This window comes from Phragmites australis, chromosome 20, assembly GCF_958298935.1.
Source record: "Phragmites australis chromosome 20, lpPhrAust1.1, whole genome shotgun sequence".
Taxonomy (NCBI): Eukaryota; Viridiplantae; Streptophyta; class Magnoliopsida; order Poales; family Poaceae; genus Phragmites; species Phragmites australis.
Genome location: NC_084940.1, coordinates 7,800,538 through 7,817,800, shown reverse-complemented (window position 1 = coordinate 7,817,800; position 17,263 = coordinate 7,800,538). Strand labels below are relative to the sequence as shown.

The following is a 17,263-nucleotide window of genomic DNA, read 5'->3' as shown; positions in this document are numbered from 1 at the left end:
TATTTTCCATATTACACTTCCTTGCCTTGGAAGGTAAGTCTCAATGCGCACCTTTCAGTAAAAAAACTCGACCATCGAACAAAAAAATCTTCTCACTTCTCTCCATGTCACCTACAGATTACAAATCCAGTTAGGGTTAGCTCTGATACCAATTGTAGCACCGAGATAAGCGACTAGAGGGGGTGAATAGATGTTTTATAAATTTCTTACGAAATAGATGATCTACTCCTTGTTCACCCAACACTCTTAAAAACACGCAAACAGAAGCATCAACTTTAGAGAGACAAAACGAGAAAAAAAATTTCACAGCAACATGACTTCATGGATGGAATATGAACCATATGCTCTATTCAAGACCGTTCCATGTGTCTTTGTGCATAAAAGGTTGAAACTTGAATGAAAAACAAACAAAAAATAGTTATCAAAAGAAGCAGCTCTCTAAGTTGATGGTCTATAAGTAAGAGGATTTAAGACCCTCTCAAATACATGAATATATGAATATTTATACCTCTAACAAGAAGAACAACTTTCTAAGGTTAAAAAATCGTAGCTCAAAGGTAAAAATAAAAATCAACAAAAAAATCATAACTGAAAAAGAAAAACTTGTAAACTTGCAAGTGAACCAATAGAGAAAGACTAGAAAGAAGAAAATTCAAGCATATGTAAAAATATATACTTCATTACTTAAAATGGTCAGTCCTATTTTAGACGGATTATAAGGATTTTTCTCTCAAAAACTCTCACATATTACATATTCTAAACACCAATCTTCGTCTCCTCTAAAACCCTAGCACTAGGCTCTCAGATGGGTGGTACAAGGGATTCAAGTGACTGGTTTAAACTTTCTCATAGCTCTACATTTCTATTTATAGGCTTAGGAGACTTTGACCCATAATTTTTTAGCTTTTACCAAAATACCCTTCTCTTATAGTACACTTCTACCTATAACCAAGGGTATTTTAGTCTATTTCTTACTACGTCCATCGAACGTTCACGACGTCTTCACGGCTTAGCTTCACCTCGACGCAAGCTTCACGATGGTGTCACATACTCCTCTAATCCTCCTATGATTTTGAGACCTAACCGTAAAACCCTCTGCACGCTTCTCAAAGCGTGACTCGCTACTTGCTTACACCTTAAGCAAGCGTTCTGATATCGACACGTGTATTCCGTCTTGCGATCATGTCCGCCGGCAAGTCTCTCTCACTCCTGATCCCTCTAGTCGCTTTGTCATTTGCACCGACATCCCTTTCGCTTGACTTTGTCAAGATAACGTCTTCATTCTTCGTTTCATATTTTGCTTGACCTCCATATGTATAGCTAGGATCACCCTTGACTCCGTCTGGTCTCATTGATCGTCCAGCACCAAATACCTGCTTAGCCCTGATCATCCGCCGTCAACTGCCAAGTTACATCCATCACCTGAATACCATGAGATAAGTAAACACATTTCTCTAACTCTAACTCCAGTCAGTCTATAATCAAAATATTCAAATTAAACACAAACAATCCAAAAATCGACAAATTAAATTAACAACTTTACCGATTACTCATCACATATAAATTAATTTACATTTCAATTTGATTTCATAGGCCTCTTGCGTTTCCGTCTATACGTTCGTGCATTGGGTCCTTGCGGTGCGGTCATGTAGGTCTGGGCCGTCCGGCTGCCTATCCAGTATTTCTGTTTGGATAAATCGTGTGTAAACTTGGAAATGCAAAACTGCATGACTTGTGCACGTATATTTTATATGAGCTGGTCATCTCTCTCGTATGATATTTATACATCTTTTAATTCTCCTCACTTATGTTATAATTTTTTTTACCTATTTTCTCAATATAAATCTTAATATATAAATAAATGGTTCTGATAAGCATGTGTACGTAACCACATGTGAAAATTTCTCTTCCTGTAGATTTGGTTCGAATACGTCCTCTTAACTTTGTACAGCAATTTGGAATAGAGGAACTTTATAGAAGTTCTTCAGAAAAAGGTGAAATTCCAATGGAGCTGCTAATACTCAGACATTCAGTTGACTGAAAATGAGAGAAAAAAGTTCAGGCACATGTTTTCACCGTATGATCCTATGTTGTGTATTGTGAGGGAAACGGTGTAGTGAATGTGAAAAGAAGCATGCCACACTGTATCTTCCTTTGTCAAAGAATTTCCATACTCTTCTATACTGAAACGTAATCAATATATTTTGCAGAACTCAGCTAAACAACCAGATAAGATAGCGGTACTCACTATTGCGGATATCAAGCTAAGGTCAACTCCAACAGCATCTGAAGTACCGTAGGACTGGAAATTGCACTCCAATAGGTACCCTATCTAGAGCTACAGTGCTAAAAACAGTGACGCTACAGTGTTGCGGAGAGAGGACGGGACTTGTATTTTGCGGGCTACTGTAGCAGCACGTATCACTGTAACAGTACTGTAGCAACACTGCTCACAGGGACTGGCAGTGGGCCCGGAGGCAGGAAAACGTGTCGGATGCTGAAGCAACACTGTAGCAGTCTGTAGCAACACTGTTTACAGAGGCCGACAGCGGATCCAGCGAGAGAAAAAGTGGGGTAGAAGATAGGAAATAGGGTAGCTGCTGGAGATAAAAAAATAAAGGATACTGTAATAGTATTTTTGAAGATGAAAATTTAAGGTAATTGCTGAAGATGGTCTAAGGAGACGAGCGCTATTCTTTAGATGAGTGAGGAGCCTTTATTTTTAGCGTACGGTATTGACCCCCATATTATAATTCTTTTATTCTTATATTTGACATGGTTAGTCACTCTTATGTAATTTTGGACTCATGTAGTTAGGTTTCTTAATTTAATTAGACAACACTGCTACAGAACAAGCTATAAGTAACATTTTATTAGTGTTGGTTGTGTAAAAACTACGACTAGAGATATATCAGTGTCGGTTCATAATCTTTCATGCACGAGGAATAAAACATAATCGTGGTCCGGAAAAAAAACTTCATCTACAGGTACAAAGCACATGCAGCAGCCAATATACCAATGCAAATTAAAACTGGACGTACATGCAAGAGCCGCAACATTTGAACTCGTGTACAGTGACAACCAACTCGTCATCGACACCCTACGACGCACGGCCGGCCCCCCTTCCCCTGCCGTGCCGGTGCAGGCGCTCGCATCGCACGCGATCCCCGGCCGGAATCATGTGAACAGGTCATACTTGACCGGCGTGCCGGTGGGCTCGATCCAGGGCTGGGCGTGCAGGAAGCTCTCGACGGTGAACTTGGCCGCGTCCGCCTTGCTGATCACCTTCTTGTACCCGGGCCAGTCGACGCGACCCGCCGTGTCGGCGCCGGGCCCGGTGTTGGCGTACTCGGCGTACCACAGCGTCTTGAGCGCGAAGTCGCCGTTCCATGGCATGTACCCGGCCTTGTCAATGAAGTCCGGGAGCTCGGACTCCATGACGAGCGTGCGGGAACACTCGCGCCAGGGCCGGCCGATGTAGTTGCGGATGGCCGGGCGGGCGGCGTCCCTGAGCGCGGTCTCGGCCGTGAACTCGCACTTCTGGAGCACGAACCCCGTGGCCTCGCGGGCGTCGGCGCGGCCCTGCGCGGTGGCGATGTTCTGCTGGTTGTCCATCGGGCGGCGCAGCACGAGGATGCAGTTCTGGAACATGGCCGCCGCGTCGCCGAAGATGAAGTCCACGGTACCGGAGATGACGCAGTTGCGGTAGAACTGCGCCTTGGAGTGCGCGTACAGCGTGTCCTGGAACCCGTCCATGCGGCAGTTGAGGAAGATGGACCTGTCCGACTGCACCAGCAGCGCCACCGCCTGGTGCTTTTCCGCCCCGGCCGTGTTCTGGAACCCCATCCCGATCGCCATGAACCCGTCGCCGAGCGCATCTAGCAACGGCAATTGCACACGCGTCAGTTTAGGAGTCCGATCGTATTAAGCAGAGGGCACAAGGCGACGATGATGCACGGCATCTTTACTGAAGGTTGCTGTCTTGAAGGTCGTGAACCCGTCGACGAAGTTCTTGTTGCCGGTGACGATCGACTTCTTGGCGCCGTCGCCGTACACTGTCACGTTCACCATCTTCTTGGTGATAGTCACGTACTCCTCGTACACCCCCTCCTTCACGTAGATAACGTATCTAGGAGACACGAAATAAAATTCGATGGCGCGTCAAACATTGTGCCAAGAACGTGGATGGATGCATAGAAGTGAACATGCATACCTTCCATCGTATGTCTTTGGCATGGCACTGAGCGCCTCGTTAATGGTCTTGAACTTGCCGCTGCCGTCCTTCGCCACAATCACGTTCGGCTTGAGGTTGTTCTTGAAGCCGCCGCCCTTGAGCACCCTCCTTTCACCATCGGAAATCCACTCCGGGACGCCGTCTTCGTCGAGGGGCAGCTCGGCTTGCGGCGACTCGCCCTCCTCGGCGAGCAGACGGCGTTCCGGGCCCTTGACCGATGAGAGGAGCGACGCCCCCTTCTCGATGAGCGCCAGGGCGTTGCTGGTGAGCTCCTTCCCGTCGTTGAACGACTCCTTCACCTTGGCCTTGAAGTCCCCGTCGGGGAACCCCTCGATGCACGTCTCCTGGTGCGCGATCACCGCGCTGAGCCAGAGCCGCAGCTGGTAGCCCTGCTTGGTGAGGCCGTCCTTGCCGCCGGCGTCGATGCCCTTAAGCGTGCGGTTGAGGTCCTCCTTGGCGTCCTCGTAGACCTCCTTGCAGTCGGCGACGGCGGCCTTCACGCGGGGGTCGTTGCTCATGATCAGGTCCGCGCGGTCGAACGCCTGGCCGACCGCGCCGCCAATCACCTCCACGGCGGTACGGACGATGTCCTTGGGCGACGTCGCGCTCGCGTTCGCGGCCTTGCCGATGCTCTTCTCGCAGGCGTCCTTGTAGTCCGTCTGCGCGCACATCGCCTTGATGCTCTTGGACACGGCCTTGAGATCCGACTGCGAGCTCGGGGCCGACCCGGAGCCGGACCCGCCGCCGGACTTGCCTTTGGCCGGCGACGATCCCTTCTTGGAGTCGCCGTCGTCGCTGGATGCCTTCCCGCTGTACATGACGGCGGCGCCACCCATGACGATGAGTATGATGACGATGGACACGGTCCCTCCGGCGATCATGAGGCGCCTGCGCTGCTGCCGCGCCTTCTCTGCGCGGCGGCGCTCGGTGAGCGGGCCGAAGTCGCCGAACGCCGACGACATGATCGGAGCTGTTTTTCTTCCACTCTCTCTTTTTTGGTGATTTTTTTTTTCTCTTTTATTGGCCGCTTCCTCCTCGCTCCCACTCTCTGCCTGACATCACCCAAGGCAGAGAGGATGGAGAAAGGGCGGAGACAATGGAGAACCATGGTATATTTGGGGAGTGTGGATTCCGAAGAAAGAAGGGAGGGGAGACGTTTGTGGAGGCTATGTTTGGGTGTTCGTTATTCCTTGATCATTTTGCCATGCACCAATGGCCGCTTGTCGTAGCCATGGTGCACTGGCTATTTCTATACTCGAATTGAAGACCTGAGCGAATGAAGCAGAAGAAGAAAGTTGCTTTGCAAGTCCATGACTATTCACAAATATATGCATTCTCCAGGGGCCGTAGATCAGCAAGTGCAAAGGTTATGGGCCCCATTTTCTGATTAGATTTTAATTGGTGGCTTAATCTACATAATTAAGGAAGTTAATCTCCATCTACACTAAACTCCGTACTTGGTCTACTGCTTCAATTTGGAGAAAACTATGATTCTTTTTGCAAATAACTTAGATAAACAAAACCTTTTTAAATGTAGCCATGTTTGCATCTTGAGAATTTTATAGAAAACAAAACATCAACAATCACGAAGTATGAGGGTATTCTACCTGTTTCAAACACATTTATTTTTTTTCACACAATTTTAAGAGAACAGTTCAATTTGAGAATCTCGAAAAAAATTGTGTCTGTCAAAATTCATATGGAAATCTTGCATCTCGAATAGTGCCGCAGCCCGTACTTTTTTGCTTCATACTCTTATAAGCAAATAAGGGGAAATGGACCATAATTTTCTAGTTGCATGTATTTGGTCCGAGGCCCGATTTTGGTTTTATCACAGGGCCCTCAAATAGTACGGTACGGCCCTGGCATCCTCCCAAGTCCCAACAACATGAAATTTATACTATGCAGCACAAATAGCGGTATCTATAAATACTTAACTTGAGGATAGAAAATCAAGATGGACACTCGTACTGGCATTAAGCTGCAGCAGGTGTGGTCAGGGAGATAAAAAAATATTAATAATGGAGATTTTTTCCGATGCCAATGCACTCAGGCCTGTTACTGTAGCTTTGCCCCTGGTTGTGGCACTTAATTACACGGGAGGAGGGCAAGGTTTTAGATCGGCATATTATGATCGCTTGGCGCCGCCCTCCCTTCGGATACTATAGGAACAAGATTGATGATTATATGGGTGAATTGATGTCTCAATAAATTTCTTACGAAATTAATGATCTTCTTCTATTTGAATCACCCAACGCACTTTAAAACTCAAGTGGAAGCAAAAATAAAGAAAAGTTTTAACAAGAGAAAATTGAGGCAACATAACTCTACGAATGGTATATGAATCATAGGTTACTTTTAAGATCAATCTATATATCTTAGCACTCGAAAGATCACAACTTATAAAGAAACAAGAAAAGATGAACACCTAACAACAAAACTCTCCAAATTGATTATCAAGAGGCAAAAAAATTCAAGACCATATTATATAAGCGTGTGTATATAAATTTTATACCTCTGGTAATAAGAAGAATGACCTCACAAGGTGTTAAAATTTTAACCCAAAAATCAAAATAAAAATAAAATCCGAAAATCGAAAAACTTGCAAATTTGCAAGGGAACCAACAGAGGAAAACTAGAAGGATACGAGCACAATAACATAAAGAAAAATAAACTTTATTACAGCAAAGTTCAGCCCTATTTTAGGTAAATTATAAAGATTTTTTCTCACAAAGCTCGCATCTAATATATAGGCTAAGCACTCTTCTTCCTCTTCTTAAAACCCTATCACAAGACTCTCATATAGATGACACAAGGGGCTCAAAATGGTTGGTTCATCTCCTCACATAGTCCTACCCTCTATTTATAAGCCTAGAAAATTTAACCCCTAACTTTCCTAGTTTTTTTTCTCCAAAATATCACTTTCTTGTAGTATATTCCTACATACCACAGAGGGTATTTTGGTCTATTTTCTTCTTTATTTATCGGACGGTCACGGCGCCTGCATGACTTAGCTTCGCCTCGACTCAAGCTTCGCGATGGTGTCACGTATTCCTCCAATCCTCCCACGGTTTTGAGGCCAAACAGCAAAACCCTAGCACGCTTCTCAAAGCGTGACTCCCCACTTGCTTACACCTTAAGCAAGCGCTCCAATATCGACGCTTGTACTCCGTCTTGCGATCCTGACCACCGGCAAGTCTCTCCAACTTCCGATCCCTCAGGCCACCTTGTCACTTACACTGGTATCCCTTTCACTTGACTTTCTCAACACGCCATCTCTATCTGTCTCCCATACTTTGCTTGATCTCCAGGTATTCAGCTAGGATCACCCTTGACTCCTCCCGGCCTCCTTGATCGTCCGACACCAAGCACTTCGCTTGGTCCCAATCATCCTGCCGTCAACCGCCAGATTGCATTCATCCCCTGCACACAATGAGATAAGCAAACACATATCTCCAACTTTAATTCCGGTTAATCCATAATCAATATGCTCAAATAAAATCCCAAATCAATTCAAATCATATCAAATCTCATGTAAAACCGAAGATCATTAAACTAAATAAATATCAATGTCAATCACTCATAATAAGTAAACCAAGGCACATTTTAACTTGATTTCTCAATCTCCCCCTTGATGAGTACATTGACAATCCTCAAAGCACAAATATTTTGGTTTGAAGAAATTAAAACAAGATAAGCTCATCCAAGTGAATAAAAACTCGAGAAAAAGGAAAATAGGTCACTTGGCATAATAAAAGTTGCAAAAACCCTAAGAGAGGCAAAAAACGAGCTAAAAATTTCAAAAGAGCAAGAAAAACTCAAAAATACAAAACAAAAACTTACTCCTCCTTGATGATTGCATATTTTATATTTTTTTCTCCTTTCTTTCTAGATAAATGCAATTTTCTCCCCCTTTGTTGAATATTTATGCATAATATCTTTGGCATATTTTCTCCCCCTTTGGCAATACAAACATCAAGGATACAAAACAATACAAAAGATGTGCAAATAAAATACAAGGTTACAAAGCTTCACATATAGATCCCAAAGGACTTGCAAGGACTAGAGATGTCAAAGCACTATGAGGAGTAAACAATATAACTCAAAGGCACACAAAGTTTCGAAGTGAGTTCATGTCACAAGCACCGGAAGTGAAGCAAGTTTTAATCATGTTGTTCAATTATCCAAAAGATGTCATCACAAAAGCATCCATAATTTCATGATCAGTGCGAAGATTAGAGAAACTAGTGCTATGTCAAGTTCAAACTAGGCAACCAAATTCAATCTGACGGGCTATACAAACACCCACATATTAATCCAAGTCTTAGTTAACAACATGAAAAGTAACATTCTTAGCAGATTAAAGCACAAATTAACTTTCTTTTGATTATTTAACTATCCTTAATTGAGCTTTAAGAAACCATGGCTCACTTCTTCGACAAACCACATGAAGCCTTAAGCCACCATATTGGATTCAATTTTAACTCAAAATTTGATCATTCATTTTATTAACTCAACATAGGATTCAAGATATGCAATTTTTCACAAAGCCAAAACAAGTTGTACCATTACGACATAAAAGAGAACACGCTCTCCCAAGGTTAATCATGGGCTAAATATTTACATAGACAAATGTCAAAGACCTCCAAGCTGAACTGAACAAAGCGGCATAGCACAAGCTTTTTACAGAACTAGACCTAATTTAAGCACTGATCAAGCTAAAGCAAATACTCAAGGATGACAAGAAATTATGTTCACATTTTGAGTTAATTCTTAGAAAACACAAGCTTGCTCAACAGATTTTTATATCATGTTTCAATAAAAGCATAAGCTTGCACTAATTGTTATACATCCACTACACTTAGCACAAATTTGCAACTAGTAAAAGTAAGTGCAAATAACATATAAGTGAAGCATTCTAACATAATTATCTTACAAAATTCTCTGCAATGCAAATGCAATAAAAGTAAGATAGAGCATGTACAAAGGCAACTTCCCCTCATACAATGTCATAGGGATGACACACACCAAGCTCTTGTTGGGTAACGGGTAGGCTACGCTAGCCTAAAATAAAAAATTTCTACCACATTCACCCAGGAAACAATGTTAATAGGTGATCATAGATCGTTACCACTCGACACATAGTGCAGCAGAAGAAGAGTTGGAGTAGACCAATCCAACGCCGTGCGCGTCAAACTCCTCGAGCAGCTTCTCGATCAGATCTGCGACCAGCCCCACGCAGGTAGTCATGCTCCCTGACCAACTATGAGCAGGTGATCGTGCTCCTCGATCAGTTCCTTGACCAGCTCCCGATCAGGTCTGTCGCGTCCTGGACCAGATCCGAGTGATTGCGTTGTGCTCCGCGATCAGACGAGCAGGTACGTCGACCAGTTCATCACGACCGACGACCAGTCCCGAGCACATCACGATCAACTCACCGAGAAGATTAGCGCCGCAATAGCAGCAGTGCCTCTATGGTATCCACATGTACTGGGTAGAAACACCGAGCGCCGATGTGCTAGCACTGCACGTGCGGCTAGGGTTTTAAGAGATCGTGTAAAAGCTGCGGCTAGGGTTTCGGAGTGGCTCAACCTTAGCACGCCCTACCCACGCCTCTCCTTATATAGAGCTCGCCAATGGGCTCCCACGTTGGAAGCCCTTTAGGACTCTAACTTCTCATGGATCACAATCCAATCAAAACCCATATACGAATCCAATTCGCATGTATTGTTCCAACCCTTTAAGTGTGTGACCCGTTAGGTTCATGTACAAACCCATTCCAAACTGAAATCAATAGTGGTCCCTAGCAAGACATGTTGACTCCCGAGTATACACAAAAGATCATATCGGCTGAACCTTGATATAAACATGCACTGATCCTTCACCTCACGATACCAGTCAAGCTTAAGACAAGATATGTGCCATATATGTGATAGCTCAACCGTTCACTTGATCAAGTAGTGGATTCATCATGACTAACTCTTTAATTATATTGGCATGATCATGCACTTTCTCGATCCAACTACCTCGAGGGGCCCAGAGATATCTCTCCCATTATCAAGGAGAGGCAAATTTCATCTTGATCGCTCACACCCCACGACATGTTTGATGACAAACCCGAAAACTACCTTTATGACTATCCGGTTACGGAATAGCATTTGACAGCCTCAAAGTATGCCACTACACATTATGAGAATCAATGATGATCTTAGGTCTAACGATCCTGCAGGTACACCATTTGAGATAACAACTAATGGCACATCATAAATAACAATTCCAGCAGTATCTCAAGGTGGGTCTATCCAACATCATATTCTCTAATATAAATGTCCATATTATTGACATGATATCTCTATACCTATGATCCAGGAAACATGATCATCAATTAATACATGTGTTGATCTTATGTATCATCACAATGATATGCAACCAGGGATCGACTAAGAATAGCATCACGACATAAACAAAGAGTTTTGTGAACAAGTTACATACTTGCCAATCAATGTAAAAGGTAGTCATTTTTGGAATAACATATTATTCAAAAGTACATTAACATAGGCGTGTGATATAATCATATTTATGATTGCCTCTGGGGCATATCACCTTTAGCTCTCCCCTCAGAAAGACAAATCTTGTTACATCTAGAGGCTTGGTAAAGATGACGGCTAACTAGTATTGGGTATCTATGTAGCTTAACTCATTGTCTCCCTTCTCACTGTGGTCTCTTAGAAAGTGAAATCTCACATCTATATGTTTGGTTCTGTAGTGTTGAACTGGGTTATTGGCTAAGCTTATGACACCAGTGTTGTCAAACAAAAGCGGCATACTCCTGAAATCTAACCCAAAATGTCTTAAAGTAGTAACCATCACAAAATCTGTGAGCAGTAGCTACATATTCAGCTTTAGCAGTAGACTGCACAATGCTAGACTGCTTGCAAGAAGACTAACATACAAGAGAAGTACCTAAGAAAGTATAAAAGGAAATCTTCCAGTCAATTCTACAATCAGCAAAATCTGCATCAGAAAAGCCACGAAGAGAAAGCGAAGAGGATGTAGAAAACCAAAGGTCATACTCGAAAGTGTGCTTGATATTCCTTAGAATGTGTTTCACCGCTTGGTGGTGAGACGTCCTCGGTGAATCTTGGAAGCAAGCACACAAGCATATGGCAGAGTGGATATCGTGTCTTGTCACTGTCAAGGACAGGAGGGAGCCGATCATGCTCCTATACTCCTGCTAGTCCATCTCTTCACCATCTTCATCCGAATCAAGCACGATCGAGGTAGCCATTAGTGTCATTAATGGCTTTGCATCACTCATGTCAAACTTCTTCAGTAGATCCTTGGTGTACTTCACTTGGTGGACGAATGTGCCTTTCTTCCACTACTTGATTTGAAGTCCAATGAAGAAGTTAAGCTCGCCCATCATCAACATCTCGAACTCTGTGCTCATAGTTTTTGCAAACTTGATCACAAGTGCATGAGAAGAGCTACAAAAAACGATATCATCTATGTAAATCTGAATAAGTAAGAAATCATTGCATTGCTTGAGAGTGAATAAAATTTTATCAGCTGACCCCATCATATACCCATGCCCTACCAAGAAAGACCTAACCCTATCATACCAAGCCCTATATACCTGCTTAAGCCCATACAAAACTTTAGGAAGCTTTTATACTCTATGAGGGTATTTGGGATGCTCAAAGCCTGGGGTTGCTTGACATAGATCTTTTATGAAACCATTTAGAAAAGCACTCTTGACATCTATTTGATTCAATTTTAAACATCAGGATGCCGCAAATACAAGGAGGATCATAATGGCTTCTAGCCTAGCTACTGGTGCAAAGGTCTCTCCAAAGTCTATCCTCTCTACCTGAGTGAAACCCTGAGCTACCAATCTAGCCTGATTTCTTACTATAGACCCATCCTCCCCCAGTTTGTTTTTGAAAACCCATTTGGTGCCTATGGTGTTAACATTTGGGGTGGCTCAACAAGGACCCAAACTTGGTTTCTCTCAAAATTTTCTAGCTCTTCATGCATGGCATCGACCCAACTCGAATTAGATAAAACATGTCCAACATCATGGGGCTCAAAGGAAGCAACAAATGCAGAATCAGTGAAATGAGAATAATGAGAAAATTTGGACCTCGTTACCCTTTCATTGATGTCACCGATAATCATCTGTGGAGGGTGTCGCTGTTGAATGTGCTGAGGAGCTTCGCACTGCGAGATTATCTCCCCCTCAAACACTGCTGGTGCAGGCTCAAAAGCAGCTGAAATGAAAGTAGAGGCTGCAGGACCCTCTGCCGGTGTAGAAGAGACAGGAACCAGCTCAAGAGCTATCACGTTCCAAAATGCTAATTATGTAATTAGGCATGCAGAATCGTAATCATATGTGCTTGCACGTGTTTGTCTATCAAAAATCAGTTAAACATGTCTCAAACACCTTAGAGATGGTTTAGAGTACTTTGGAGAATCCAAACATACTTGGGAGAAGGAAAAGAATAGAAGGAGGATGATGAGGGGAGACTTAGGAAAATTGCAGCAAAAGAACCCCCTCATGGACTGACCAGTGTCACCTGCGGTCTGACCGCCAAGTGCACTACCACGTGGGCTACCACGTGGATTTCCCACTATCTAACCGCCCGAGCTCGCGGTCTGACCATCAACACACAAAGGCTCGGGTTAAGTGGATCGATCACTTTCTTTTGTTCTCTCCCTCTCACTTTTCTCTCACTCTCCCTCTCTCCACCCGACCCTAGAGAGAGAAAGAGAGCTCTACTCGTCGCATTCTAAGGCCAGGGATAGGAGGTGGGAACTCCCACGAGCTTCCCAGAGGACTTCCCAAGTTTTCCCCCTCTTCTCCCTCGTCGGAGACCCGTTCATCGACCGTAAGCTTCATCACCAATTCGGGAGCTAATCTGTGAATTGGAGCCTCCCCGAAGCATTCCAATCCAATAGAAAGCTTCCATAAGCTGAGGTGAGCTATCCCCTATCGTTTCCCCATTGTTTCCAATCTTGATTCGACCCTCGCGTCGTTTAGGCCCAAGTTCAACCTAGCCTAGATCCAATACATGGGGTATTTTGAGTTTAGCTCGATAAATGATGTCCAAATCACTTTAGAAATACTCCACTAATCCCAAAGAGCATTTTGGTACCCTTCATTGTTGAAAGTCTCGTTGGAATCCTCACCGGCGACCCCACAAAGGCGCTGCCAGCAAGGTTTGATGGTCTAATCACCGCTAGGGCCGGTCTGACCGCCAGTTGGAACCGGAGAATCCAAGTTGAAAATTTATACAGGAGTTTGACCGCCACTTCAGCCGATATAACCATTGATGGGTGGTTTGACCACCACCATGCCAACGGTCCAATCGTCAGAGGCCAAAACTCTCTGGTGGCCACCCGTCAGATCGCCACCTCTGTATCAGTCTAACTGCCAGCCTGTTAAAGCTAGGTATACTTAGGTTACCTTGTCCGGGGTTTCAAAACTTCGAAACCCTAATCACTTAGCGGTCTTTTGCAAATGTTTTTGAAGCTCAATGCTCTATTATACTTCAAGGATGCATCATTTGCGTGTTTTTCCGTCGTACATTTGTTTATGCATTGCATTTTGATTCGTTTAGAGGGTGTTGTGCCGTCGATCCAAGGGAGGGAAGGCGATGCCAACCTTTTGGAGTTTTGTGAGTGTTGTGCGGGAAGTATCAGGCAAACCCCAGAGTAGTAAGGCAAACATCTAAGCATATGGCACCTTTCGATTTGAATTGTGGAGTCTAAAATTGATAAATAATTCTTTATGTAAGTTTGCATGTTCAATAAGTCGATGTCGAGCTTCTATGGGTAGAACTTATGTGATTCATTGTCCTACCTTAGTTATTTGATGATCCATATCCTTGTAGCCTTGATAACATTGTTGATGTCTAACTTAAAAATTATTTGAAATGCTTAGCAATGCATAGGTCCTTGGTAGAAGTCAAGCGATGGTGCAACCATTATTCATGAGAAAGGAGGTACTTATTGTTCACGAATATTGATTACCATGTCAATCGTTGGATGAGATGTGAGGATGAGACAAGATGTGAACGATGTTAGGGGTGTCTTCTATCCTGGCGGAGTTCCTCGAGGTAGTTCGGGAGAGGATCCGGGCACCATAGACCGCTTTGCATCGGTTAAGCACTGCCCATCGGTGTAGTTGGCTTTACCACTTTTCGTACTTATTACATGTCGCATATGAGAACGATAAGTTGAATACCTTTGTAGCTGTGGCATTTTGCCGTGCGAGTCGATGGTGTGAGCGGGCAACCTTGTAGGGGTATCCAGTTTGCTTCGGGAGTAGTTCTGAATGACTTCTGCACCTATCGGCACATGATCAAACAGTTGGGGCTTATTAGGAAAGATTGACACGAGTACACCCTCGTGTGGGCCTATGTGGACACGTGAGCGGTATGGTCCTCGAGTCGTATAGGTAAAGGAGTACCCCCCTACAGGATGTAAAAACAATTCGAATTGACATGCTCTCAGTCATGAGCATGTTTCTGTTCATTTGCATCGGAGTTACGAATGTGAGATAGTGGTATGGATGGTATGTTAGGTAATGTTAATGGCTGGCTATTGATGTATTACTTTGGTTCCATTTATACTCATGTGCAGGTTGATAGTTACAGGTTTGGAAGGGTATGTTGGTTATGTTTAGATGCTCACACATATGTGTTTAGGTTGCGGGCGCATGTGTTTAATCAACCTTATGGCCCAATGCACAATCCTTAGAGTCGGGTTATTTATATGTACCCTACATGGATTAAATCTTGCAAGTACCTTCGTACTCATCTGTTCTACATGTTTTGTAGGTGAGTAAGAGACGTTGTTTGGCTACTTCACGTCCACCGATGCTAGCGGCGGGAATGAGTAGGCAACTACTCGGAGGTCAAGCTTTTGGGGTGAAGCCTACGGGCATATGGCTTCACCCATCTTTTGTTGTCTTTAGCTTTTGTTTCCGCTGCGTAGTTTCTCTTTTGGCTAGGAGTTGATCAGTTTTAGTATCCTCTTAGATCTCTTTTACTGTAAATTGTTAAACTTGTAAATACTTAAAAACTTGTAATATGATTTAATTAATCGCTGTTTATTAAGCTTGGTTATGATTCTTATGTTGGAAAGGCATGTGTTCTGATCTTGAGCACAAAACACGTGACGGGACTATCGGGATGACATTCTGGTTAATCGTTGAAGTCATAATTATGTAAATGATTGACTTGGTGATTAACTAGAATATTATTTGGACGGTTCCCCCACAAGAGCAAGTGTGGTAGTTGGAAGTAGTGGATCATCCCCGTCATCGCCGAAAGCTGGAAGGTCGCCATCTACAAAGATACTTTCGCTCATCTCCTGGTCACCTGCACACTCAAAGACAGGGCTAGCACAAGGGATTGATTCATCAAAGGTCACACCATAGGACTCCATGATGGTGTTAGTGTCAAGATTAAAGACCCTATAACAATGACCATGAATAGAATACCCCAAGAAAATGCTATCGAAAGAACGCAACTCGAACTTATCAATATTGCCACGCTTAAGGATGAAGCACCAACACCAAAAAATTCTCAAATACGAAACATTCGGCTTCCTCCCAAAACACAACTCATAAGAAGTCAAATTCAAGATCGAGCGCAAGAAAATTCAATTGAAGATGTAGCACGTCGTGCTAATAGTCTTTGCCTAAAACTTCATAGGAGTCCTATGCTCATCGATCATCGTCCTACCCATCTCCACCAAAGTGCTATTATTCCTCTCAACCACGCCATTCTGTTGAGGAATATGTGGGGTAGAAAATTGATGCTCAAGACAGAAAGCATAAAAGAGATAGTTCTTGAACTTGGTATCATTATCACTGTGAATTGCTTTTAATGGACCAGGAAGTTCTTTGAACAATCTCAAAGGTAAGCTCCAAAAGTGTGAAAACACTCATCCTTGCTCACAAGAAAGAAGATCCAAGAGCAGTGAAAGAAGACATCAACAATGACAATAACATACCACTTCTCGCCCGCCAAGCAAACCCGGGAAGGACCAATAGTGTCTATATGGAGAAGTTCTCTAGATCATTCAGTCATCACCAGATTGACTGGTGGGTGAGGAGCGGCAACCATCTTGCCATACCGACAAGAAGCACAAACAAGGTTCTTCTCAAACTTGAGCTTAGGCAATCCTCGAATCAAACCTAGGGTACTCAAACGAGTAAGCAAATCAAAACTCATGTGTCCTAGTCTCTTATGCCACATCCAAAGAACAGAAGAAGGTGGTGCAATCAAACAGCTAGAAGAACCAAAAGACTTAAAAAAATCAGCTCCAAAAACTCTCCCAACTCTGGAAATTTGACAAATCAAGATGCTAGAAGAATCAAGAACTCGAGAAGCATCGTGTTTAAAATGCACTTCCAAGTTCTTATCTAGCAAGTGCGATACAGAAAGAAGGTTGTATCCCAGATGCTCAACCAAAGCCACATCTTTGAGAGTAAAACTCTCATTTACCTTTATCGTTCCTTTGGCCTTCACTCTACTTTTCCGATCATCCCTGAAAGTGATATACTCATGATGCTTTGTCAAGGTGAGGCTGGAGAACCATAATGAATCTCTGGTCATGTGGCGCAAACAGCAAGAGTCAATGAGCCATTTGTTCTCCAGGCCTCCACCTGCCACCTACATAGAAGAAGAATAGAAGGTGGATGGCTCAGTACTAGGGTTCATAAAAAACCTCATGAGAATCTAGTACTGGGTCATCCGTCCTGAAGCAAAAATAGTAGTTGCATGCAAATTAACACCAACACGCTGGGGGTAAGTACCACGATGAGGAAAATGTGATCTGCCTAAGCGCTGGGACTCAAAACCTCTTACATATGGACCAAAATCATATGAGTTATGGTAAAATCCACGCTTGGTAACGCCTCTAGAAAAAGACTGAAAAGCGCTGGAGACTCGTGGGTAGGAGCAGGGAAAAGGCTCATGCACACCAACAGAGGGGCAGTACATGTCCCGGGTACTCCAC

At 43.6% G+C, this 17,263-nt stretch overlaps 1 protein-coding gene across 1 annotated transcript; it reads right to left on the bottom strand.

Moving 5' to 3' along the window:
- Positions 1 to 3,040: 3,040 nt before the first annotated feature.
- LOC133902165 (pectinesterase-like) lies at positions 3,041 to 5,196 on the bottom strand. The gene is made up of 3 exons (XM_062343764.1): positions 4,214 to 5,196; positions 3,969 to 4,129; positions 3,041 to 3,878 (listed from the first exon to the last, which is right to left on the bottom strand). Exons 1-3 carry the CDS (start codon positions 5,194 to 5,196, stop codon positions 3,178 to 3,180), a joined length of 1,845 nt encoding a protein of 614 aa, XP_062199748.1. The 3' UTR covers positions 3,041 to 3,177.
- Between the last annotated feature and the right edge of the window lie 12,067 nt (positions 5,197 to 17,263).